This window comes from Oncorhynchus nerka, linkage group LG3, assembly GCF_034236695.1.
Source record: "Oncorhynchus nerka isolate Pitt River linkage group LG3, Oner_Uvic_2.0, whole genome shotgun sequence".
In the NCBI taxonomy this organism is placed as follows: domain Eukaryota; kingdom Metazoa; phylum Chordata; class Actinopteri; order Salmoniformes; family Salmonidae; genus Oncorhynchus; species Oncorhynchus nerka.
In genome coordinates, this window is record NC_088398.1 from 17,256,205 (window position 1) to 17,280,519 (window position 24,315).

At 43.6% G+C, this 24,315-nt stretch overlaps 1 protein-coding gene across 2 annotated transcripts; it reads right to left on the minus strand.

The window, feature by feature from the left end:
* Positions 1–804: 804 nt before the first annotated feature.
* thbs3a (thrombospondin 3a) lies at positions 805–14,711 on the minus strand. 2 transcript variants are annotated; one of them, XM_065008972.1, is made up of 22 exons: positions 14,563–14,711; positions 12,388–12,591; positions 11,854–12,101; positions 11,387–11,489; positions 11,241–11,273; positions 11,045–11,127; positions 10,894–10,945; positions 10,621–10,769; positions 10,200–10,340; positions 10,017–10,091; positions 9,583–9,735; positions 9,218–9,436; positions 8,948–9,107; positions 8,648–8,766; positions 8,460–8,512; positions 7,741–7,922; positions 7,391–7,569; positions 6,173–6,221; positions 5,779–5,975; positions 5,369–5,541; positions 2,399–2,538; positions 805–2,282 (listed from the first exon to the last, which is right to left on the minus strand). In XM_065008972.1, exons 2-22 carry the CDS (start codon positions 12,581–12,583, stop codon positions 2,221–2,223), a joined length of 2,766 nt encoding a protein of 921 aa, XP_064865044.1. In that variant the 5' UTR covers positions 12,584–12,591; positions 14,563–14,711; the 3' UTR covers positions 805–2,220. The 2 variants fall into 2 exon arrangements, with proteins under 2 accessions (XP_064865044.1, XP_029479192.2); XM_029623332.2 differs by lacking the exon at positions 14,563–14,711 and adding an exon at positions 14,063–14,555.
* Positions 14,712–24,315: the final 9,604 nt, after the last annotated feature.

The following is a 24,315-nucleotide window of genomic DNA, read 5'->3' on the forward strand; positions in this document are numbered from 1 at the left end:
GTTGTACAATGCCCTCCCAATATTGCACTCGTCCCGGCCTCCCGGACCCAGGGTATTCCATCTTTAACAGAGGAGCTCAGAAAGGTTGTTTTTCCTCATTTTCTCTCTGTACATGTGTGTAAGAACACTGTGATATGTACTTGAAAACTTTGTTCTCACTTAAAAATATATTTTCAAAATCACTTTCTACAATACATTTTGCTACTACAATTATTTAGAGAAACATATATGTAATACTATGTCATTCGCCATATTCACCCAATTTATTCTATCTACTGTATTCACATGTGGCCTGTTATGGGAGAAACCCAGGGAATTTATTCTATCTATTCTCCCTGTTATGGGAGAAACCCAGGGAATTTATTCTATACAGTTGGCAAGCCTCTGCTTCCAAACGGTCCCACTGTCCGCACCAGACACTGGCTGGCTAGCTGCCACGTGAGGACCTTTGCCAACTCCACTAAGTCATTCTCTTCCCTCTGCCCTTGTGACTTCACTCTGAAAGTTCCCACATATTGGGATAGGAAGCAGTATTGCACAAACTCTGCATGGCCAACAAGACCTAGGAAGACAAATGCCTATCATATTGCATCTATTCACACCTGAGAGAGAGTTAGTCAGGATAGAGCAAAGAGAATGAATGATCAGATTGGAATCCAGCCACAGTAGTCAGGGGTCAATAGCAGGACATCTCCAGCTTAATATAATAATGCTTAAAATACTCCATTCTAAATGGAATCCAAATTCTTTTTCAAGTCTGTCCTCGGCAGGGAACTTGTTTTGTTGTTATTACACAAGTAGAATGGGAAGAGGCTTTATTTCAATTATGTGGTAGCAAAAATGCTCAACTCCATTACAAAGCAAGTTACAATGTAACATGTTAAAATACAGTGTCATCATTGAGTTATTACAGTGTTACTACACCGACATAAGAATAACGTAATTAGGCTATGTGACACATAATATATGATATTAAATATAGCAAGTTCTGTACAATGTATATGGATTTCTATGACTGGCTATTAATATGGAACAGAGAAGAAGACAGTGGAGACAGACTGGGCAGTTCAGTCAGTTGAGCCCTGGGGTCTGTCTGCTCCTGGGAGGTATGATGACAACCACAGCACTCAACGATTAGATACAGTTAGCACCAGTGTCACCACATACTTCACTGACTGGATGACCTCGGAACAGCAGTGCACACTCACAGTTGCTCTTGACAGTTTTTTCTCTTAGTCGTATCATTCATTAGCATTCTTGTTGTGTACAGAATCACAAAGGTCAAATAAACATATTTTTAAGCAATTCAATTGTTTATTATTTTTTGTGGACAAAGACTGTGTTGCTCTTTGTTTATGCTTCTGTTTAACTAATCAGTTAAAGATGACTTAAAGAAACACATCCAATAAGGCTTTATTTCATATTCAATTACTGGGCACAGAATCAGATGCCCAGGAAAGTACACTAGAATCCACAGAGATCCACATTTATTCAAATTAGGGACATAATGCCACTATTAAAGGCTAAATAACTGCAAGTCTACAGTCTCTTGTGACAGATCTGTATTTTGCTGCTGAGATGACATTATCTGGTCATGACAGAGTTACCCGGAGTTTCATATTCAGAGGATGTACAGTATTTTTCAAATTCCCATCATCCCTGTAACACTAGCTTATGTTTTTTATTTTCCAGTTAGATATGAGATTTTAAAAAACATCCTTTAACTGTTCAGTCTTAAAACACAAAATATAATCAATTTATTCCTATGATAGCTGTAAATACACAAACACAAAGCAACAACAGCACTCATACCTAACGCAACAGTCAAACTCAACGGTTAACTGCTATCGTTCACACAACCACCGTTCATACAGTGAAATTGAAGGCAAGGACAGCAACTCAAACACAGAAGTAACACAGTCCTACATACATTAATTATCATGTATACTTTCTTACAAAGTCTAGTACCTTTTTGCTTTTCCAGTCTGGTATAACAACAATGTTGTAAATAGGTTCTTCTTCCTCCTTTACCACAACTCTGAAACTCCTCCCCTTTCACTCAGGGGCAGACACAGTCACACACATTTTAACAGCAGTTGAAATTCTGTACTGAGAGGCAGTAAGAGTGTGTGTGTGAGTGTGAGTGTTTGTGTGTAGAGAGTCAGTGCTGGACAGGTTACTCATCTACATGCCTCAGCACTCACACATCCTCGAATCCTCTCACACCTTGATGTGCAGCAGAACCTGTTTGCGATATGGGTTGAAGTCGTCTGGAACAGTGTCTAATAAACAACAGATACATGAAGTAGAACATACAAGTAAATTAGTTCACTAGCATTATGTTGTTCAATACAAGTATCGTTAGTGGTTAGTAGCAATGTGAAGAACGGAGTCTTACCGTTGCAGCGGTAGCGCAGGTTGGACCAGATGATGTTCTCTTGGGAGAAACAGAAGACCCCCAGTCGTCCGCCTCTCATGGTAGTGTCAATCACCACGCCAGAGTCAGCCACCATCTCCGTCCCCTCATATAACTTCACCCTGCCACAGAGCGCAGAACAATGCACAAATCAGGGGACCTTTAAATTCCCTTGTCATTTCAAGTCATGTTCCCTCTGGTAATTATCCAAATGAAAGTCATCCTATAACTTCACACTGTCCTTATTTATACCACTGTCACATACCCATAACGTGATTGTTGTGGGTAGCTGTAGTAGTTGGCATGTGGTCATATAAGAGATTAGTCAAATGAAGTGCTACCAAACTAAAACCCAGTGGCAAGTAAACACAGAACTCAAAATGGGTGATTTGGATGAACAGAGAAAGAGAGACAGAGAGCAGGCCCAGCCCCTGTCCCAGTAGCTGCCTGAGTGCAGTGCATCGCTGCAGTGCTCCATTGACTCCTCTGCGCAGCATACAAAGCAGGTGTCTCTCTGTTTGGGTCTGAATAGGGCCTCCCTGCCTCTAAATAAAACATGTCTCTCTCTTTCTCCACTCTCCCCTCACTGCACCCAACTGGAGAGACCCCCCCCCCCCCCAACTCTCCTTTTCCCTGGCAACTTTTTTAGAATGGGCAGTGGCGTGTATTCATGGATGCCAAGGGAGGCTTCCCCCCAAAAATGGACCAAGAAAAAAAACATTAAAAATGATGTATCTTTTGCTTCTGTGATTCATACATTTCCTTCAATTCGCAACATGATGAATGTATCTCACCAGAGAAAGCATCTGATCTAACGTAACAGTGCCCCTCTATCTCAGTATGTGTAGCGTATCTATCCGACGCTGTCTGGTCAGAAAGAGTATGAAATTGTTGCTGCCCATAGCATTGAATGCAAGGGAAGCCAGTGAGCATTTGGTCTCCATTGATTAGAAATAAAAAATAATAATAGCCAATCAGTGTTGAGCTAAACTGTGTGAGCTCAGCTCTGAATGGTCCTGGAGCACCAAAAAAAAGTGTCAAGGGAAGCCAGTTTGGATTTGGCTTCAGACTAATCACATCACAAGCCAAACATCATCATTGAAAGAAAAAAACGTGAATTGTTGCATCTCTTTGTGTTGTTATTTTCCGGGGGCTAGCTTGCTAAAATCGTACCTTTCCTAAAATTAGCAATGGATGGAGATCGGGATTTGGACTTGTGGTTTTACTTAATTCTCCGTACTGGCCAATGATTATAACAGCGATTCTGATCTAACCATAAATTCATACATTGTGCCCCTGGACGTTAACAAGTAGCTAGATGTAGTATGCTGGCCTGGTGCATCGTTGCCCATGAAAGGTAGTTAGGTTAAATGACAAGGAAAACAAAAAGTGTCAATTGTTTGACAGAGTCATAGGCCGTTTAGGCAACATTAGCAAGGAGGATGACATTGGCGTTTCTCTACAAGTCAGGTGCGTCAACAAGTTTTTTCTACTTGTACGCATGCAAACACACACAAATATACACACACACACACAAATCAGTTCCATGGACAGCCACATCATATTTAGCTTACGTTGATTGGACTAAATCGTTTTTGGTATATTTTAGTTGTCACTCTTTAAGACTAAGGAGAGGTGATTTGATGATGTTGAAATGTTGAAGTTGAAATGGTGCTGAAATAGTGGAGGCAGCACCTGTTTTCTTTGCGACTTGCGGTAACTTTCGTTGGTTTTAAATCAATAGTTGTTTAGTGGTCCGAAAATAGTCAGAAACATTACCTTGCTTGATCATGCTGTAGGTCATGTAACTGTTTGTTACATGCAATATGTTTTGTGGACTTCACCGGACAGATGTTGTTCTCCGATTTTGTAATGAAACAAATATATGGTTGAATTTATTCTGCCGCTGTGTCTTCTTATTGTCTCGGCCTTATGCCTATAAATCACGGTGTCAAGGCACGTTATAGAGCAAATAAATATCACAACATAATATGGCTTTTTGTTCTGGCTTGGCTTCCCTGGTGATTTTACCTACACATCGCTACTGATAATGGGCCAGAGATGTGAGGGTTTTGAGAGATGCTCAAACGCAGGTGTTGGTTCAAATGAATGTGTTTTCTGAAAATGTCTTGCTGATGCTTTGTTGAGCACAATGTGGTATTTATGCCACCCAATAAATCTGGTTTATTAAACCATTTGCATAAGCAATATGTTCCTCGGACATGACGTCTGATTCAAGATATTCTCTTACACTCTTAGAATTTGACAATCTGCTTGAGATTTTTCCCTATTCTGCTATGTTACTCTCAGTGACTCCCTCACACATGTTTATCTTTCTGTTTATTTCTCTGACTTTGATACTCTCCCTGCTCTCTCCCTCTCTCCCCCCCCCCCCCCCCCCCCTTTTGCTCGCTTTCTCTCTCAGACCTCCCACTCTACAGTAGTTTCCTCTGGATCTGCATATGAACAGCACTCAGAAAATTCTTGCCAAGGATTTGGTTGACATGGCAACAGGGACAATAGAGGGCCAGGGGGCCCGGTCTCTCTGTAAAAGTCACAAAGAGGTTTAGGAGGGAAAAAATATGGAGTATAAATTGGTGAATAGCCAACAAGTCCACCAAACTGCCACCAGCCATCTTTCTTTTTCTTTTTTAATCATCCAAGCCAAGCCAAGGCAGTGTAAACTCCCTCTAGTGGTCAACAGTGGTCACACAGCTGTGTACCACAACTGTGTCCTGTGCAGTGAGGATGAACTCAGCTTCAAGTGCAAACCCATCGAACCCATCTGCCCCTAATTAAGTAAAAAACGATGGAATTCTGATACGTAGTTAAGCAGGTACTAAATGACTGACAATAAAACAGTTACTGAACATCGGCTACAAATAGAAAGTAGTAGATTAAAATCAAATAAAAAGAATAAAGAACTAAGAGAGAAAGAGGGGTGTGGCCTACCTGATGTAGCCCACCTGGGGCCTGTGGCTGAGCTGCCAGCGGTAAGATGTCTTGTCTCTCCAGCCAACGTTCCGTGGGTCCGACCACAGCAGCTTCACCTCCTCGTTGGTGTCCCCTGTGTGCCACAGGGCGTTACGCAGGTACTCACCAGGCCCTGTACGGGACTTCACTGCCTGTAGGGGAACAAGACAGAGAGAGAGAGAGAGAGAGAGAGAGAGTTTGTTGTATATTCTGAACTCTGTAGTAGATTATTTTATATTTCACTGGATAACTATCAAAGGTTTTTACAATGCCACCACAACATGCTTATATCCAACAGCAGAGTCTGTCTCAGGAAGTGTCCCGATTCAGCCAAGGTTCTTATCAGTAGCACCACCTATAGGCTGCTGTGTTTGTGTCCCATCACTCACTTTGAGCTGCAGGCCAGGTTGGGCCATGGCCCTGAAGGGTGTCGACTGCCAGTAGGTCTGCTCTGTCTGTTTCCACATCACCACGTAGAAGGAAGAGGAGTCCTGGTAGCCGAAGATGAAGCCTGCATAGTCGTCGTCCGTCACCGTGTTGATGTGGAAGGTGCCCTCAAAGTCCACCCCGTTGAACGCTGTGTAGCCTGGGGGAGGTCATTACGTTGAGTCAGGTCAATTCAGTTCATTGGCATTTAAAAATGTATATATTTCTTTCCAGCACCTTTTCAATACACTGCTATAATGAAATCACGGTGTAGGGCTAAAAAGGAGCAATTATATTTAGAGTACATACATCACAGGACTAGGACAAGAAGTAACAAACAACTTCACATGAACTTACCCACAGCTAAACCAGGATCACTGTTCATGGTCTGAACTATTTCCATGCCCTGCAATAAAAGAGGACTCGCTAAAATCAGAATATGTATCCACAATGAATCACACACCTACAGTGAGGGAAAAAAGTATTTGATCCCCTGCTGATTTTGTATGTTTGACCACTGACAAAGAAATGATCAGTCAATAATTTTAATGGTAGGTTTATTTGAACAGTGAGATACAGAATAACAACAAAAAATCCAGAGAACGCATGTCAAAAATGTTAGAAATTGATTTGCATTTTAATGAGGGAAATAAGTATTTGACCCCTCTGCAAAACATGATTTAGTACTTGGTGGCAAAACCCTTGTTGGCAATCACAGAGGTCAGACGTTTCTTGTAGTTGGCCACCAGGTTTGCACACATCTCAGGAGAGATTTGTCCCACTCCACTTTGCAGATCTTCTCCAACTCTTTAAGGTTTCGAGGCTGACGTTTGGCAACTCAAACCTTCAGCTCCCTCCACAGACTACCTAGGCCACTCCAGGACCTTAATGTGCTTCTTCTTGAGCCACTCCTTTGTTGCCTTGGCCGTGTGTTTTGGGTCATTGTCATGCTGGAATACCCATCCACGACCCATTTTCAATGCCCTGGCTGAGGAAGGAGGTTCTCACCCAAGATTTGACGGTACATGGCCCCGTCCATCGTCCCTTTGATGCGGTGAAATTGTCCTGTCCCCTTAGCAGAAAAACACCCTCAAAGCATAATGTTTCCACCTCCATGTTTGAAGGTGGGAATGGTGTTCTTGGGGTCATAGGCGAGAGGGGGTCAAATACTTATTTCCCTCATTAAAATGCAAATCAATTTTTAACATTTTTGACATGTGTTTTTCTGGATTTTTTGTTGTTATTCTGTCTCTCACTGTTCAAATAAACCTACCATTAAAAGTATAGACCGATCATTTCTTTGTCAGTGGGCAAACGTACAAAATCAGCAGGGGATCAAATACTTTTTTCCCTCACTGTAATTTTTGAGTATTCCATAAGAACTTGACAAATATGCACAATAAAATATACCAGGCTTTAGACTGTAGTCAATGCACTAACATAGGCCTATTTATAATAATTACAATGGTGCTCCTTGTAAACTGATTTCAGAGTAGGAGGATAACCTTAAAGGGATATTTCAGCCTACGATCAAAGTTGTTCATGTGTTGAGCCAAAGAGGTCAAGCGAGTTCACCTGATTGAGCACCACCCAATTGGGATCGATCTGGGCATCGCCCTCTGGATCCAGAATGACTGTCTGATAGGCTCTGAAGTCTGTCAGTGTGACCTCTGAACTCTCAGGGCACACATCAATCAGATCCCAGACTGAATCGTTGTCAAAGTCGTTCTCACACACATCGCCCACCCCGTTACCTGGGAGAGGAGAGGGAGACGGCCATAGTAAGACAGAGGGGCACTTTTGAAGCATTTAGCAATGCAGAAGTAAAAAATAAGCAAAAACTTGAACAGTGAACCTATCCCTTTAATGGTTGGTTACTGTTAAAGGAAAAGTTCACTGTTCAAGTTTTAATAACGGTTGGTTACTGTTAGAATCTTTCTGGTTGGGATTGGTGATAAGTCTGCAGTTGTCTTGTACGTCTGGGAATCCGTCATTGTCATCGTCATCGTCACAATCGTCCCCAAGGCCATCATTGTCCGAGTCCAGCTGGGAGCTGTTGGGATGGTCAGGGCAGTTGTCCCTGGAATCCTGGTGACCGTCCCCATCCCTGGAACATACATAGACGCATTGGAATTCAGTTCAATTCAAAGGATGGGATGTAATTCAAGACATGCTCTAGCGCAGTGCACTAGACAACCAACAATGCGCCTTAGGCATTTTAAACAACGTTCATAGAGATCGCATTCATGGTAAATTCTGCGTATGTCGGCTCAATTGTACATTACCTTTAAAAATCGAGTATAGTGTGCCTTGCATTGAATCCTGGCCCAAGTCGTGTTATGTTCACTAATTTTGTTTGTACTGAAATAGTTTGCATTTTTTTGATCACCTAGAAAAACACCATCAGGAAGGTCTAACAACTGCAGCAAAAAAACAAGCCTCAGCAGGTGTGTGTGTCTACTTGTAAATCCCAGCAGGTGTAAAGTGAATGTGTGTTTTTGTGAATATGAGCGCAGCAGGTGTATGTATGTGTGTGTTAGCCACAGCAGGTGTAGCGCTGTGTGACAGCTGTAGCAGTGTGAGTGCAGTTTGTATGTGTTTGTGTGTAGGCGGGCGGGCGTGCGTGTTGAAGTCAGAGACTCACGTGTCCTGGTCAGTGTCACACACATCCCCCACCAGGTCATTGTCAATGTCCGTCTAGGGGGAGAAGGTCAGAATAAACCAAAGACAAGACAAATGAGCAGCCTAAACCCCTGTTTCAGCCAAGAAACAAGGCTGAATATCTTCTGTAGATCCACATTTTGGGAATTGGGGGTGTGAAGGTTATTTTACCTGCATGGGATTGCTGATCTCAGGGCAGCTGTCGCAGGCGTCTCCTACCCCGTCTCCATCCCTGTCTGTCTGCATGGGGTTGGGGACTTTGGGGCAGTTGTCTAGCACGTTGGGGATACCTGAACACCAGGGTAAGACAGGGGGGCGACATGAGGGCCATCACCTAGTTGCAATGAGTGTAATGTCAACTTCAACTGCGGCCCACAAAGTTGTCTCCCAGACATCTTGCCGTTTATGTGTGAGTGAGTGTGTGAGTGAAAGTGTGAGGCTGTGTGTGCACGCGCCTGTGTGAATACACACCATCTCCATCTATGTCGTTGTCACAGGCGTCTCCTTGCCCGTTGCTGTCCGTATCCCTCTGGTCAATGTTAGGGACATTGGGACAGTTGTCACAGGCGTCACCGAAAGAGTCTGTGTCTGAGTTCTGCTGATCTTTGTTGGGTTCTAGTCGACAGTTATCCTGCAAAATATAACCGTTATGGTCATGAGAAAAAATGAGAAACAATGACTTACAATCATTCACATACACCCAGATACAATTACCACAGAGGGTCTGAGATGGAAACACACCTCCACATTCTTGATGCCGTCCCCATCTGCGTCCTCGTCACACTGGTCTCCGATGCCGTCGTTGTCTGCGTCCTCCTGGCCTGAGTTGGGTGTGTAAACACAGTTGTCCTGTTTACAGTGCTTGTCATTGTCCATACAGGGCAGAGAGCGGTCTGGGTATCCATCAATGTCTGTGTCTGTGCCACAAGTGTTCCCGTTACCGGCCCATCCAATGTTGCACTGGAGAGTGGAACAAAGGAGAGCATTTTCAACCAAACCTAAAGAACATCTATAAAGTAGTATACCGAGGCTGGCAGTATAGGGTAGTGTGGCTCCTCTGTTCCTGTCCAGGAGGGCAAAGGTAGTAAAAGACCACTGCTGCTTACCGCACAGGACACCTCTCCGTTCCGCTCTATGATGCAGTGGGCGTTGGCATCACAAGGGTTAAAGCTGAGTGTGGCACAGGACCTACGGGGCACGCAGCCCACTGTCTGGTTCCCCAAGTAACCCACTTTACAGCCACCACACCTGAACGAGCCCTGGGAGAGATGGAGAGGTGGGAGAGAGAGAGAGAGAGAGAGAGAGAGAGAGGAGGAGGACGAGGGAGAGAGAGAGAAAGAGAGGTGGGAGAGAGTGAGAGGAGGAGGGGCGAGAGAGGAGAGATTGGGGGTGAGAGAGGAGCAAGGGAGAGAGAACAGCTTTACTACACAGCAGCTCTACAGTACTCTCACATGATCACAAGAGAGCGATGCCTGGTTTGTGAAGATTTGACGCTGTACATACATTGTGATAAACACATTTGAAAGGGGTTTCTGCTTACGATGGTGTTGATACACATGGAGTGGGGCACACAGGCGTTGGCAACTTCAATACACTCATCGATGTCTGCACACTCCTGTAGACAAAACCACAGCAAGGTGTGTGAGGAAGAAATAAGACAATAGGGAATTATGGATTATGTCAGTAAGGAAAAAAGTGATAGTGTGTGTGTTTGTGTGTGTACCTGTTTGTGGTGGTTGGCGTACTCCAGTCCGACCCCAAAGAGGGGTGGGCCCCAGAGACCAGGGGGGCAGAGCTCACAGCTGAAACCCTTCACTGTGTTTATACATGCACCTGGAGAGTAGCAGGGCTGGGCTATGGAACACTGAGACAGGTTAGAGAGACAGAGAATAGAAATAGAGAGAGTGGGGGAGACGAAAGAGAAATAGACAGAGATAAGTAGTACAGTAGGGGCTCTTTGAAATAAGAGCCGTGCTGAGTACAGTACTTGAAGTGACAGGGTCTATTTTGACAACAGCTCAGCTGTCACCCTAAAAGCCTTGTCAATTCACATTTCTTCAACTGTGAGCTCGAAGCAGTGTAAAAAACACAATTTAAAACCCAGCCAGGCTAATTTCCATTTCCTATCTGTTATTGTGTCATACCTCATCAATGTCTTGGCAGTGGGTTCCGTTGCCCGTCATGCCCTCCGGACAGGGACTACAGCGGTACCCTGGGTAGTCAAAGGTCTCCATGCAGGACAGGCCCTTAAAACAGGGGTTGGGGGAGCAGCGGGAACGAGGGTCGTGGAAGCCTAGAGGTCAACACACTGTTGGTTTAGGTTTTGTGTTTATGAGCAAGACAAGAACAGGGAACAATGAGGAATGGGTCAAATTTTTCAGTACACATTGTTTTTTCCCCCATGGCTGTTCACTCACCACACACTTGGCACTCCAGAATGGTGTTCCTAATCAGGGACATCTCCTTCACCTGGAGACATCAATGAAAATGCACAATTTCATACAGTATGCAGACACACATACATGCTGCATGCATACACTTGTACAAACCCACACACACACAACCCACCTGCTCTCTGATGTCCTCTCGCAGCTCTCCTAGGATCTGGTTAAAGATGATTAGCTGACCAATCAGAGCCTTAGTGTGTTCACCTGACATACAATACCCACATAATGCCCAATCATTGTCAAGTAAAGCCAACACACATTTCCATAAGACATTGATTCCACTGTATACTTGAAAATAGACATTTGGACACACTCACCTAGAATGGAGTTCACTTCTGCAGTCGCACCGACTGTAAGAAGAGGAAAAGGACTTTAGGTTGAAACATGTTCAGGATACACATCTGATTAACGTTTTTCATAACAGACTTCATCTTGGAAAGTCATATAGTGATTTTGGACACACCTGTGCTGTAGACTGATGAATCCCCCTGGAATGGACAGTCTGTCAGGGTACCTGCTTTGGCCACACTGCCCCCTAGTGCCATTTTGAGGGACTCCACAGCACCCTGTAATGGGAGAATCTTGGATCACACCATGCAGTGGTTGAAGCTGCTATGATATGATTAGATATGACAGCTGTTGCCATGTTTAAAGGTAGTCAAAGAGGACCACCTCTCAATTAAAAGTTGCCTCCACTCCTCATCTGCTCCACTTCATCTACACTGATGTGAAAGACCTTGACAGGTGAAAGCTAATTTCCAGTAGGCATCCACCATATTCTTTCACCCTGTGTTTTAAATAAGTGCAGATTGAGGATAGGAGACGAGGAGAGCAAGCCACGTTGGGCTACTGAGATGAAGCCCTGGCCCTTAGCTAAAGGGGCATGGGATTTACTTGGGACTTAGTGTCAGACTCAGTGCTCCTTGTCACCTGTAGCCTTGCGTAGGCCTTGAAGCCATTACGAATCTCCACCTTCTCCGCGGGGAGAGGGACCAATGGAGGGAGGCCCTGGCTGGAGTCAGCCAATCGACAATTGACGTAGAGCTCCAGGTGTAGGTTGTCTCTGCGCAGGCCTCCGATCCGGAGAATAATGGAGTGTGTGCGACCATCAGCCAGGTTTGTGCTCTGGAGGTTCACTGTGTGAATTTTGCCATCCTCCCTCACGTAACGCACCAGAGCTACGAGAGAGGGTAACAGGGGGAGAAAAACTCAAATTGAGGGATTTACTGAACATGGACAGGTAACTAATAACAGCAAAAGAAAAACAAGGAGAGAAAAGTCAAATGGATACAAAAAAGGGGGATGAAAAAGGGCAACTTGATGGACAGACTGATATTCATGTGAACACTTTTAAATACTAAAAGGTGGTTTGAGACTGAGTTAGTTGTATGCTCCTTCACAGAGAAACTGGGAAATAGTTCATTCTGTTTTAGTCAGTGAGTGAGAGTGACAGTATCTAAGTACCTTTGTTGATCTTTCCCATGATGGCCAGCTCCAGGTACTTCTTGTTCTCCTCTTTGCTGTAGAGGCCCAGCAGCACCCCTCCCATCTTGGGAGGCAAGCGGAATGTGGACACGATGTAGATGTCACTGAACACACTCATGGCACCTGTCACCTTCTGCACCGCAGACACACTGGTCTTGGAGTCCAGGGTTAGCATGTCAATGACTGGAGAGGGGGTGGGGAGAGAGAGACAGAGAGAAGGAAGGAGAGAATGACAGAGATTGATAATGAAGAAGAAAGCGGGTATGTATCTACCATTTTCCCTGATCAAAGGCTCTCATCCAGTCCCATGATGACGCTTCACCTTTGACCCTTGCCCAGGTATATGAGGACAACTGTTGAGTGACTTCTTGACATCTCTGAAGCAACATCCAAATGAACAAACAAAAAAATCTGACTCTTATTAGAACCATATCCCTTATGAAGACTTCTTAAATAAGAAGAACAACAAGTTTTACAAGTTATTTTATTTCACAAAAAAATGGTCCCAATCTACAGTTTACATGTCTGTTTAATAGGCAGATGGTACAGTGTTATAACATTGTAGGTTCAAATACATGGCACATCTCAACTATTTTCTTACGCATATTTTTCCATTTACTTTCTCTTCCTATGACTTTGAATTTCCCTCTGTCTTTGTTGTCTTTCCTAGATTGTGCACCAATACAGAATTAATTTACTTCCATCAATTTTAGCAGTGGCATTCCTGAACAATGTCACAGAGAACTTCATAGTGCCAAAAGTCAAAGCCCATGCTGACACATTGCTGGATATTAAAACCCAGGGGGAAACAAAAGAGAAAGGAATAAAAGGAACAGGACTGGCTGCTTTCTGGCTCTTAGTAAGAAGGCTTTCCCCTTCCTCCTGCCTCTCTCTCTGCCTCCCTCTCTCTGCTATTATTTCTGACATATCCTCACCCATTCACACACTGGTTTGGACAATGGGGTTTGGCAATGGTCAGGATTTCTGCCACAAGCAGGCTGTGAGCACTCAAAGGGGAAAGAGGGGAATAAGGGGAAAGTCAGCCAAGGAAGTCATAAAATAGTTGGCTTAGCACTTTCTCTGTTCCTGTCTATGTCAGAAAGAATACAAGTGGAGGAGACATGAACAGTTATGACATGTGGAAGGAAAAAACTTGTCATCTCAAAAAAGAAAGAAAAAAAGAGAGGATATATCATTTAAAAAAATATTAAATATTGTTAGTGTATGAAATGGAAAATAAAGAACCTAATTAACCAGCAGTGAAACAAGACCAACATAACCAAGATGAATGAGAAAACAGATGATAGAAACTAGCCTATAGAGATAAAATAGCACATTTCAAGCCATAAAGGTGAGAGACAAACGTTGCACCCTGTGTGTGGAGTGTTTTAAACTCGAGTTCGAAATGGTTATAGGGCGCGCAGACACTTCATTTTAAATATTATTACAGTTGTAACTAATATTTTCAGGATTATAATAAACCATCTCGAGTTTATGTGCGTCTATGGCAGAACAAAGTGAAGTCCAAACCAAAAATGCGAGCTTGAAATAACTGTCTGCATTAATTCATTTCGAAAACACACTTCCCCTTAATTTAATTAGATGATTCACAAAATGCACACTAGTATGAGTTAGTTAGTATTATTTATTTTACCTTGCATATCTTTCTGATCCATTGGCTCACATGTTGCAACGAATAGAAATGTGAATAGAGCCAGGAAAGTTGGCACATCGCGCCTCGCACCCATGTCCCAAGAAACGGTGTGTGAAAGTTGACAAGAAAGTCAACAGCAGTAAATAACTATCCACCGAGAGTCCAGTTTGATGTTGATGAATGGAGCTTAATTTCAAAGTGAACAAAAATAAGTCTGCAGAGTGAGTTGACCGCAGAATGTAGGTTTAAGAACAGTTACAAATGTCGACTGGCTTCTTACGGGCGCGCTCCAGCCAAGTACCTCGTCCGCACAGAGTGGATGTGACAATGAGAGAGGGAGTTCATTCGCCTGCTATAAACTGAGGCGTACGGTGTTTCCAACTTTCTCAATTCTCATGTTATACAGACATAATATAGGCTGTGCCCGTAGTCTATATGGTAATTAACCTGATAAAGTTATTTCCTTTGTTTAAGGTATAGCAGGGCTATTCAACTCTTACCCTATGATGTCCAGAGCCTGCTGGTTTTCTGTTCTAGCTGATAACTAATTGCACCCACCTGGTGTCCCAGGTCTAAATATGCCCCTGATTAGAAGGGAACAATGAATGAACGCAGGTAGAACTGGCTTCGAGGTCCAGAGTTGAGTTTGAGAGGCCTATAGCCTTAAGTAGGCGATGTACTTCAAACATATCAGACTATCCTCCCGGGGCATTAAGATAAAAGAGGGGAAGGAAAGAAGAACAAAACAGAAAAACAAACAAGATGTCATAAAATGGTTCACATGTGTTTCCATGATTGTAGGCTAAGTTCTACTAAGCTAACATCTGGAATTGTTTTAAGATGGTCATACCATGGATCATTTAGCTATTTGATTTGACATTTTAGGACCCCTTTAGGTTGCCTACCAAAATTATAAATATTTTTTGGTTGTTGATCAAATTAAAATACTATAGGCCATAGAAAAGTATTGAATAACACATTCATAAATGGCAAATAGATAGTCAATAAATAAATAATAAGGAATAAGGTTTTGAAGTGTCTGTCCTATATCTAGGAGATAGAAGAAAGCTCATGAAATCTTTTTTTTTTTGGACACTCCTTAAACGTTTTGGCACAAAACTACATCCATCATTCCATTCATTTGTATGGGATACTATGAGACAAGGGGTTGTAGGGCAAAACTGAGAACACCATCCTGTTCATGAGAGTCTCATCTTTCCATTCCAATGTTATATTCATTTGTAGGCCAAATCTAAAGTTCAATGTGTTTCCATCGCATTTTTAACTCTACCAATAGTCTGTCACAAAAACCTTTGCATTAAACAGCAAATGTGTATAGCCTACTCTGGTCTTCCAACAGCGATCTAGCCAACAGCTTGCAGATACAGGCCTGTCTGTAATGTCCTATCCCGGAGCTCGAGAAATTGACATTACTAAGCTGCTCCCGAATGTACTACGGCAGGACAAAGACATTGATTCTATCGTAGTCCATGTGGGGTTTAATGACATTATGAAGGGCAGCTCTGAACAGTTGAAACTGTATTTTAAATAGCTGATTGACTTTCTGCTAGACACTAAGAAAATACCCATCATATCTGACCCTGTGCCATCTCTGAATCGTGGCATTGAACACTTTAGCAGGATTATTTCTCTTCACAACTGGCTACGTGATTATTGCAGCTCAATGGGTGTAACTTTTGTTGACAATTTCGATACCTTTTGGAAACAAAACACGTTTTATGAGGATGGGATCCACACAAATCATTTGAGTTCCTGGATCCTTTCACAGCATTATAAGGCTGTGTTGAGACAATGACTTATCAATGACCCAAGCCCAACTCATCTTATCCCTACCATTGTGACATTGAGTTGTCATAATGCTTCAGCAAATGTACATTATACCAGGGGCATTGGTAGACACCATTTAAGTAGCCTAATTGATGTCCCTCTAACTGCCCTGAATGCCTCTGCTGATCCGACAGCTATTGTATGTAGTAATCATGTGCCTATTGAACCAGATTTATAATGTTAGCACTGAGGCGATGTGCCCTAGTAGGAAGTTCACTGTGTGCAGCTCACCCTGCACTAACATAAATAACATGAACATATCTACTTCTGTCCTAAGCTTCCAAGTAAAGCAATGAAAAATAGTAAGCATCCCAGAAAAGTGCTCAAAATATTCCATGTTAACATATGTAGCTTAAGCAACCAGGTTCATGAAATCAATAATTTGCTAGTAACAGATGACATTCATATTCTGACTATCTTTGAAACTCACTTAGATAATACTTTTGTTGATACAGTGATAGCAATACAAGGTTAAAACATTGACAGAATATACAGAAATGCAAATGGTGGAGGTGTTGCTGTTTATATTCAGAACCACATTCATGTAAAGCTTAGAGAGGATCTGATGTTAAATCCTTTTGAAATAATATGGCTACAGGTTCAGCTGCCTCATCTAAGTCCATTCTTGTGGGAAGCTGCTATAGACCACCAAGTGCTAACAGTCAGTATCTGGATAACATGTGTGAACTGCTTGATAATGTATGTGACATCAACAGTGAGGTATTTTTTGGGGTGATTTAAATATTAACTGGCTTTCACCAAGCTGCAAACTCAAGAAAAAGCTTCAAACTGTGACCAGGGCCTGCAACCTGGTTCAGGTTATCAGTCAACCTACCAGGGTAGTTACAAACAGCACAGGAATTAAATCATCAACATGTATTTATCAAATCTTTACAAATGCTGCAGAAATGTGCTTGAAAGCAGTATCCAGATTGTCACGTTCTGACCTGTATTTCCTTTGTTTTGTCATTATTTAGTATGGTCAGGGCGTAAGTTGGGGTGGGCAGTCTATGTTTGTTTTTCTATGATTTGGGTATTTCTATGTTTCGGCCTAGTATGGTTCTCAATCAGAGGCAGGTGTCATTAGTTGTCTCTGATTGAGAATCATACTTAGGTAGCCTGGGTTTCACTGTGTGTTTGTGGGTGATTGTTCCTGTCTCTGTGTTTTGCACCAGATAGGGCTGGTTTGGGTTTTCACGGTTCTTGGTTTTGTTAGTTTGTTCATGTGATTTATTAAAACATGAATCAAAACAACCACGCTGCGCTTTGGTCCGCCTCTCCGTCAATGGAAGAAATCCCTTACAGAATCACCCACCACAACAGGACCAAGCGGCGTGGTAAACAGCAGCTGCGGGAGAAGGAACAGCAACAGCGAGGTCAGGATTTCGGGACATTGGAGCAGAATCTGGACTACACAACTTGGGAGGAGATAGACAGGTGGGCGGTCGACCCAGGGAGAGTGCCGGAGCCCGCCTGGGATTCGATGGAGCAGTGCAAGGAAGGTTACATGAGAATGAGGTTGGCGATGCCAGCACGGTAGTGCGACAGGTACGAGAGGCAGCCCCCCAAAATTGGGGGGGCAGATGAGGTGTGGTACTAAGCCAGGTAGCAGACCTGAGCTCACTCCTCGTGCTTATTATAAGCAGCGCATTACTGGTCAGGCACCGTGTTATGCGGTTAAGCGCACGGTGTCGCCAGTACGTGCCCATAGCCCGGTGCGCTATAGGGCAGCCCCCCGAAAGTGCCATGCGAGTGTGGGCATCGAGCCAGGGCGTATGGTGCCTGCTCAGCGGGTCTGGTCGCCGGTACGCAGTTTTGGTCCAGGGTATCCTGCGCCGGCTCTGCGTGCTGTGTCTCCAAGGCGCTGGGAGGGTGCAGTGTGTCCTATGCCTGTGCTCCGCTCGTGCCGGGCAAATGTGGGAGTGGAGCCTAAGGGAGAGGTGCGTGTAGTAAGCACTAGATCTCCCGTGCTTACCCACAGCCCGGTTCAACCTGTGCCTGCACTCTGGAGGGTCCGGGCTAGAGTAGTTGTCCAGCCTGGGGAAGTGGTGCCAAGGTTGCGCACTAGAGCTCCAGTTCTCCCCCACAGCCCGGTCCTTCAGGTGCCTCCTATCACCAAGCCTCCTGAAGGTCTCCCCAGCCTGGTGGTTCCTGTGGCAGCCCCACGCACCAGGCTGTCTCTCTGTCTCCTCCCTGCAGGTGGTCCCGCCTGTCCGGCGCTGCTGCCGGAGTCTCCCGCCTGTCCGGCGCTGCTGCCGGAGTCTCCCCTGTCCGGCGCTGCTGCCGGAGTCTCCCGCCTGTCCGGCGCTGCTGCCGGAGTCTGAGGTGCCAGAGCCCCTGCCCCTCTGTCCCGAGCTTCTGCCCCTCTGTCCAGAGCTTCTGCCCCTCTGTCCAGTGGGGTCATTGAGAAGGGTGACCATGGTTAGAAAGCCACGGAGGCGGACAATAAGGCGGACTAAGACAATGGTGAAGTGGGGTCCGCGTCCCGCGCCAGAGCCGCCACCGCGGACAGACGCCCACCCAGACCCTCCCCTATAGGTTAAGGTTTTGCGGCCGGAGTCCGCACCTTTGGGGGGGGTACTGTCACGTTCTGACCTGTGTTTCCTTTGTTTTGTCATTATTTAGTATGGTCAGGGCGTGAGTTGGGCTGGGCCTAATATAGTGTACAAAAGGTCATACAAGAAGTTTTGCAGTGATTCCTATGTTGTTGATGTAAATAATATCTGTTCCGTGGGGTATATCGAGGAGCAAACAGATGCTGCACTTGACAAATTTATGAAATTGCTTATTCCAGTTACTAATAAGCATGCAACAATTAAGAAAATCACTGTAAAAGCAGTTAACTCCCCATGGATTGAGTAATTGTCTGGTTGAGAGGGATATGGCAAATAAGTCTGGCTGCACAACCGATTGGTATTGAGAAATCTTGAGACTAAACTGAATAAAAAGAAGAAACTACGCTACGAAACAAAGATAAATGACAAAGAATGATAGTAAAAAGCTTTGGAGCTCCTTAAATAACATTTTGGGGAAACAAAGTCAAACTCAGCTCCATCATTCATTGAATCAGATGGCTCCTTCACAAAATCGACTGATATTGCCAACTACTTTAAGGATTTTTTTCATTGGCATGATTAGCAATGACATGCCAGCAACAAATGCTGACACTACACATCCAAGTATATCTGACCAAATGATGAAAGACAAGCATTGTAATTTTGAATTCCGTAAAGAAATTGTGGAAGAGGTGATTAAATTATTTATGTTTATCAACAATGACAAACCACCAGGGTCTGACAACTTGGACGGAAAATTACTGAGGATAATAGCGGATGATATTGCCACTCCTATTTGCCATATTTTCAATTTAAGCCTACTAGAAAGTGTGTGCCCCCTCAGGCCTGTAGGGAAGCAAAAGGCATTCTGCTACCTAAAAATAGTAAAGCCCCCTTTACTGGCTCAAATAGCCAACCAATCAACCTGTTACCAACCCTTTGGAAACTTTTGGAAAAAATCGTGTTTGACCAGATACAATGTTATTTTACAGTAAACAAATTGACAACAGACTTTCAGCACGCTTATAGGGAAGGACATTCAAGCACAACACTTGCACAAATGACTGATGATTGGCTGAGAGAAACTGATGATGAAAAGATTGTGGGGGCTGTTTTGTTAGACTTCAGTGCGGCTTTTGGGATTATGCTTCTGGAAAAACGTATGTGTTACTGCTTTACACTCCTTGTTATATTGTGGATAAAGAGTTACCTGTCTAACAGAACACAGAGGGTGTTCTTTAATGGAAGCCTCTACAACATAATCTAGGTAGAATCAGGATTTCCCCAGGGCAGCTGTCTAGGCCCCTTACTTTTTACCATCTTTACTAACGACATGCCAGTGGCTTTGAGAAAAGCCAGTGTGTCTATGTATGCAGATGACTCAACACTATACACGTCAGCTACTACAGCAACTGAAATGACTGCAACACTTAACAAAGAGCTGCAGTTAGCTTCAGACTGGGTGGCAAGCTAAGTTAGTCCTAAATATTTCTTAAACTAAAATCACTGTATTTGGGACAAATCATTCACTAAACCCTAAATCTCAACTAAATCTTGTAATAAATAGTGTGGAAATTCAGCAAGTTTAGGTGACTAAACTGCTTGGAGTAACACTGGATTGTAAACTGTCATGGTCAAAACATATTGATACAACAATAGCTAAGATGGGGAGAAGTCTGTCCATAATAAAGCTCTGCGCTACCTTCTTAACAGCACTATCAACAAGGCAGGTCCTACAGGCCCTAGTTTTGTCACACCTGAACTACTGTTCAGTCGAGTGGTCAGGTGCCACAAAAAGGGAATTAGGAAAATTGCAATTGGCTCAGAACAGGGCAGCACGGCTGGCCCTAGGATGTATACAGAGAGCTAACATTAATCATATGCATGTCAATCTATCCTGGCTGAATGTGGAGGAGAGATTGACTTCATCACTACTTGTATTTGTGAGAAGTATTGATATGTTTCAACCAGAGTTGCCAGATAACTGAATGTTAATTTCTCTACCATAAGCCACCTCCAATGTCATTTTAGAGAATTTGGCAGTACGTCGAACTGGCCTCACAACCGCAGACCACGTGTATGGCTTTATGTTGGCGAGCGGTTTGCTGACGTTGTGAACAGAGTCAACGTTGTGAACAGAGTGCCCCATGATGTTGGTGGGGTTATGGTATAAGCAGGTATAAGCTACGGACAGTGTGTTCAAGTTCCAGCCAATATCCAGCAACTGGGATAACATTCCACAGGCCACAATCAACAACCTGATCAATGTGAAGGAGATGTGTCGTGATGCATGAGGCAAATGGTGGTCATGCCAGATACTGACTGGTTTTCTGATCCACAGTCCTACCTGTTTTTTAAGGTATCTGTGACCAACAGATGCATATCTGTATTCCCAGTCATGTGAAATCCATAGATTAGGGCCTAATGAATTGATTTAAATTGACTGATTTGTTTATATGAACTGTAACTCTGTCAATTATTTTTTCCCAGTATAAATGTGCACTCGTGAGCATGTCATTACAAAGCACACATATCTTTTTTAACATCAGTGTTAACAGAAGGCTACAGAAATGACTACATTCAACAAATATTTTGAATCTTTGTAAAATGGCCACTTCACTTTCTCATGAAAAGACTACATGAGTAAATCTTCTACATGCATAAAACTTCTCTCCTCAAGTCTCCAGCCCTCCTCCTTTTCCTATCCCTCAGCTTGTGAAATGTTTTTGTTTGATTACTTATGAGTTGCCGGGGCAACTTGGGTTTAACAGCATGTGATGGAGAAAATATATTTCTCATACATTTTCTTTATTGGACCATGATGACAACTGGATATGCCTATGCAAAATATAGACCCACTCATTGTTGCCACATTTCTGGATTGACACCTTTCCAACAAGCCTGTACTATGTATGGTTTTGGATTCCAGTGTCTGTTTTTTCATATGGGTTTTCCTGAGAGGAAAATATGAGTGAATGTATTGAGTCTTATCCTGGTCGAGATGAATATGTTATGACTCACCGTTATAGCACTATTTACCAAACTAAATCCAGACGAATTTCTGACCTCTGTTCATTGTTGCAAATTGCGCACATGCAGTGTTGCGTTTTTTCCCCGCTCTTAAAACAAGAATTATTTTCCAGATCATTTTTCAAGGTCATTAAACTCAGCCCCTAGAGATTTCATTGAAAGCAGAGCGAGTTTCTTTTAATCAGGGTGTAGCTCTGTGATTGTTCCAAAACGCGTAAGGGGGAAGAAACGGGTGGATCTCAAATATTCCGATGCGGAAAGAGACGCGTATGCCACGCCACGCCACGCACGCACACGCTAAACAAAACAAAAACCCTGCGTCAACATGAGCCAATGCGGGACTCCTTGCCGCTGGCGTCAACAGCAGATGTTGGTTAGGGGAAGGGTTAACAAATATGTTAAGTAGTTACAAAGTAGCTAAAAAGTAGTAAGTAGTTGAAAAGTTGCTAAAATTGTCCGTGATGAGATTCGAACACCACCCAAATCCCAGAAATGTTCCATACACAGAAAAAGCCTATTTGTGCACAAATGTATTTACATCCCTGCTAGTGAGCATTTCTCCTTTGTCAAGATAATCCATCTGCCTGACAGGTATGGCATATCAAGAGGCTGATTTAACAGCATGATCATGACACATGTGCACCTTGTGCTGGGGCAATAAAAGGCCACTAAAATGTGCAGTTTTGTCACATCACAATTCCACAAATGTCTCAAGTTTTGAAGGAGCGTGCAATTGGCATGCTGACTGCAGGAATGTCCACCATAATTTTTGCCAGAGAATTTAATGTTCATTTCTCTACCATAAGCCTCCTCCAATGTCATTTTAGAGAATTTGGCAGAAACCGTCTAAGGGAAGCTCATCTATCTGCATGCTTGTCATCCTCACCAGGGTGACCTGACTGCAGTTTGGCGTCAAAACTGACTTCAGTTGGCAAATGCTCACATTCGATGGCCACTAGCTTGCTGGAGAAGTGTGCTCTTCAAGGATGAATTCCGGTTTCAACTGTAGCAGGCAGATAGCAGACTGTGGCGTCGCGTGGGCGAGCGGTTTACCGATGTCAACATTGTGAACAGTGCCCCATGGTGGAGGTGGGGTTATGTCATGGGCAGGCATAAACTACGGAAAACAAACACACTTGCATTTTATCGATGGCAATAAATGTTGCAAGGATCTGTACACCATTCCTGGAAGCTGAAAATGTCCCATTTCTTCCATGGCCTGCACACTCACCAGACATGTCACCCATTGAGCATGTTTGGGATGCTCTGGATCAACGTGTATGACAGCGTGTTCCAGTTCCCGCCAATATCCAGCAACTTCGCAGCCATTAAAGAGGAGTGGGACAACGTTCCAAAGGCCACAATCAACAGCCTGATCAACTCCATGCGAATGAGACGTGTTGCACTGCATGAGGCAAATGATGGTCACACCAGATACTGACTGGTTTTCTGATCCACGCTCCTATCTTTTTTTTAAGGTATCTGTGACCATTCCCAGTCATGTGAAATCCATTGATTAGGGCCTACTGAATTTATTTCAACAGACCGAGTTCCTTATATGAACTGTAACTCAGGAAAATCTTAGAAATTGTTGCATTTATATTTTTGTTCAGCGTAATTTGAGTGTCCTGGATTTACTATGTTACGTCTAGTCTATGAAACCAGGCGGAAATATGTAGCCATGAGTTGTAACATGTCAGAATGCTCTTTTATCTTTCCAAGCACATGTACCCCTGTCCCAGATAGGCCTATCAAAAGTTCAGGGTATCACAATAGTTAATACACACAAAAAACATATCTCCTCCACACAATATTAAAGTATGTATGTGACCCATTTATTCAACCATGAAAATAAAGCCAACATGAATACATTTAGTTTGGTTTTTCAACTCCTATTCACACTATAAAAAATGCTATATATTCATGCTATAGGTGTTCCATCCTCATCTTTACACCCCACATCCTAATTTTTGGCATATATTTATTGTATCTGGTCCCGAGGGCAGCTTTGCCTCGAGGGCAGAAACAAATGTGTTTGGTTAAGTTTAGGCAAGTAATCCTAATTGGTTAAGGTTAGGCAGGTTCAGGGGGTTGGATTGAGTTTAGGCAAGAGCCTCCCGGGTGGCGCAGTGGTTAAGGGCGCTGTACTGCAGCGCCAGCTGTGCCATCAGAGACCCTGGGTTCGCGCCCAGGCTCTGTCGTAAGCGGCTGCGACCGGGAGGTCCGTTGGGCACAATTGGCCTAGCGTCGTCCGGGTTAGGGATGTCCTTGTCTCGTCGCACACCAGCGACTCCTGTGGCGGGCCGGGCGCAGTGCGCGCTAACCAAGGTTGCCAGGTGCACGGTGTTTCCTCCGACACATTGGTGCGGCTGGCTTCTGGGTTGGATGTGCGCTGTGTTAAGAAGCAGTTGTGTTGGTTGTGTTGTGTATCGGAGGACGCATGACTTTCAACCTTCGTCTCTCCCGAGCCCGTACGGGAGTTGTAGCGATGAGACAAGATAGTAGCTACTACAACAATTGGACACTACGAAATTGGGGAGAAAAAGGGGTAAAAAAAAAAGTTTAGGCAAGAAATGTTTATGGTTAAGGTGTATGGCAACCTTAGTTCTGCCCTCAAACCAAGATTGCATAAGGTTAACTCTATTAACAATTGCATTACAAATTTACATACATGATTTATTATCCAACAGGGAAGTTCAATAAATCACTTCAATGTTCCAATACATCTGCTCGCTGTGTAAAGGCTTGCTTTACAAAGTCAAAAGTCTTAGACAATAATGTATGGCTGGAGATCAACAGTAGCCTATCATCCTAAAGCAA

Bases quoted from the DNA above. Each gene is read 5' to 3' on its own strand.
- thbs3a (XM_029623332.2), bottom strand. From the start codon at position 14,156: ATGGGTGCGAGGCGCGATGTGCCAACTTTCCTGGCTCTATTCACATTT. The intron at 9,736-10,016 runs GTAAGCAGAAAC...CATCTCTCCCAG, and splicing joins CCATGTGTATCAACACCATC to GGCTCGTTCAGGTGTGGTGG. The intron at 8,513-8,647 runs GTAAAATAACCT...TTCTCCCCCTAG, and splicing joins AGATCAGCAATCCCATGCAG to ACGGACATTGACAATGACCT.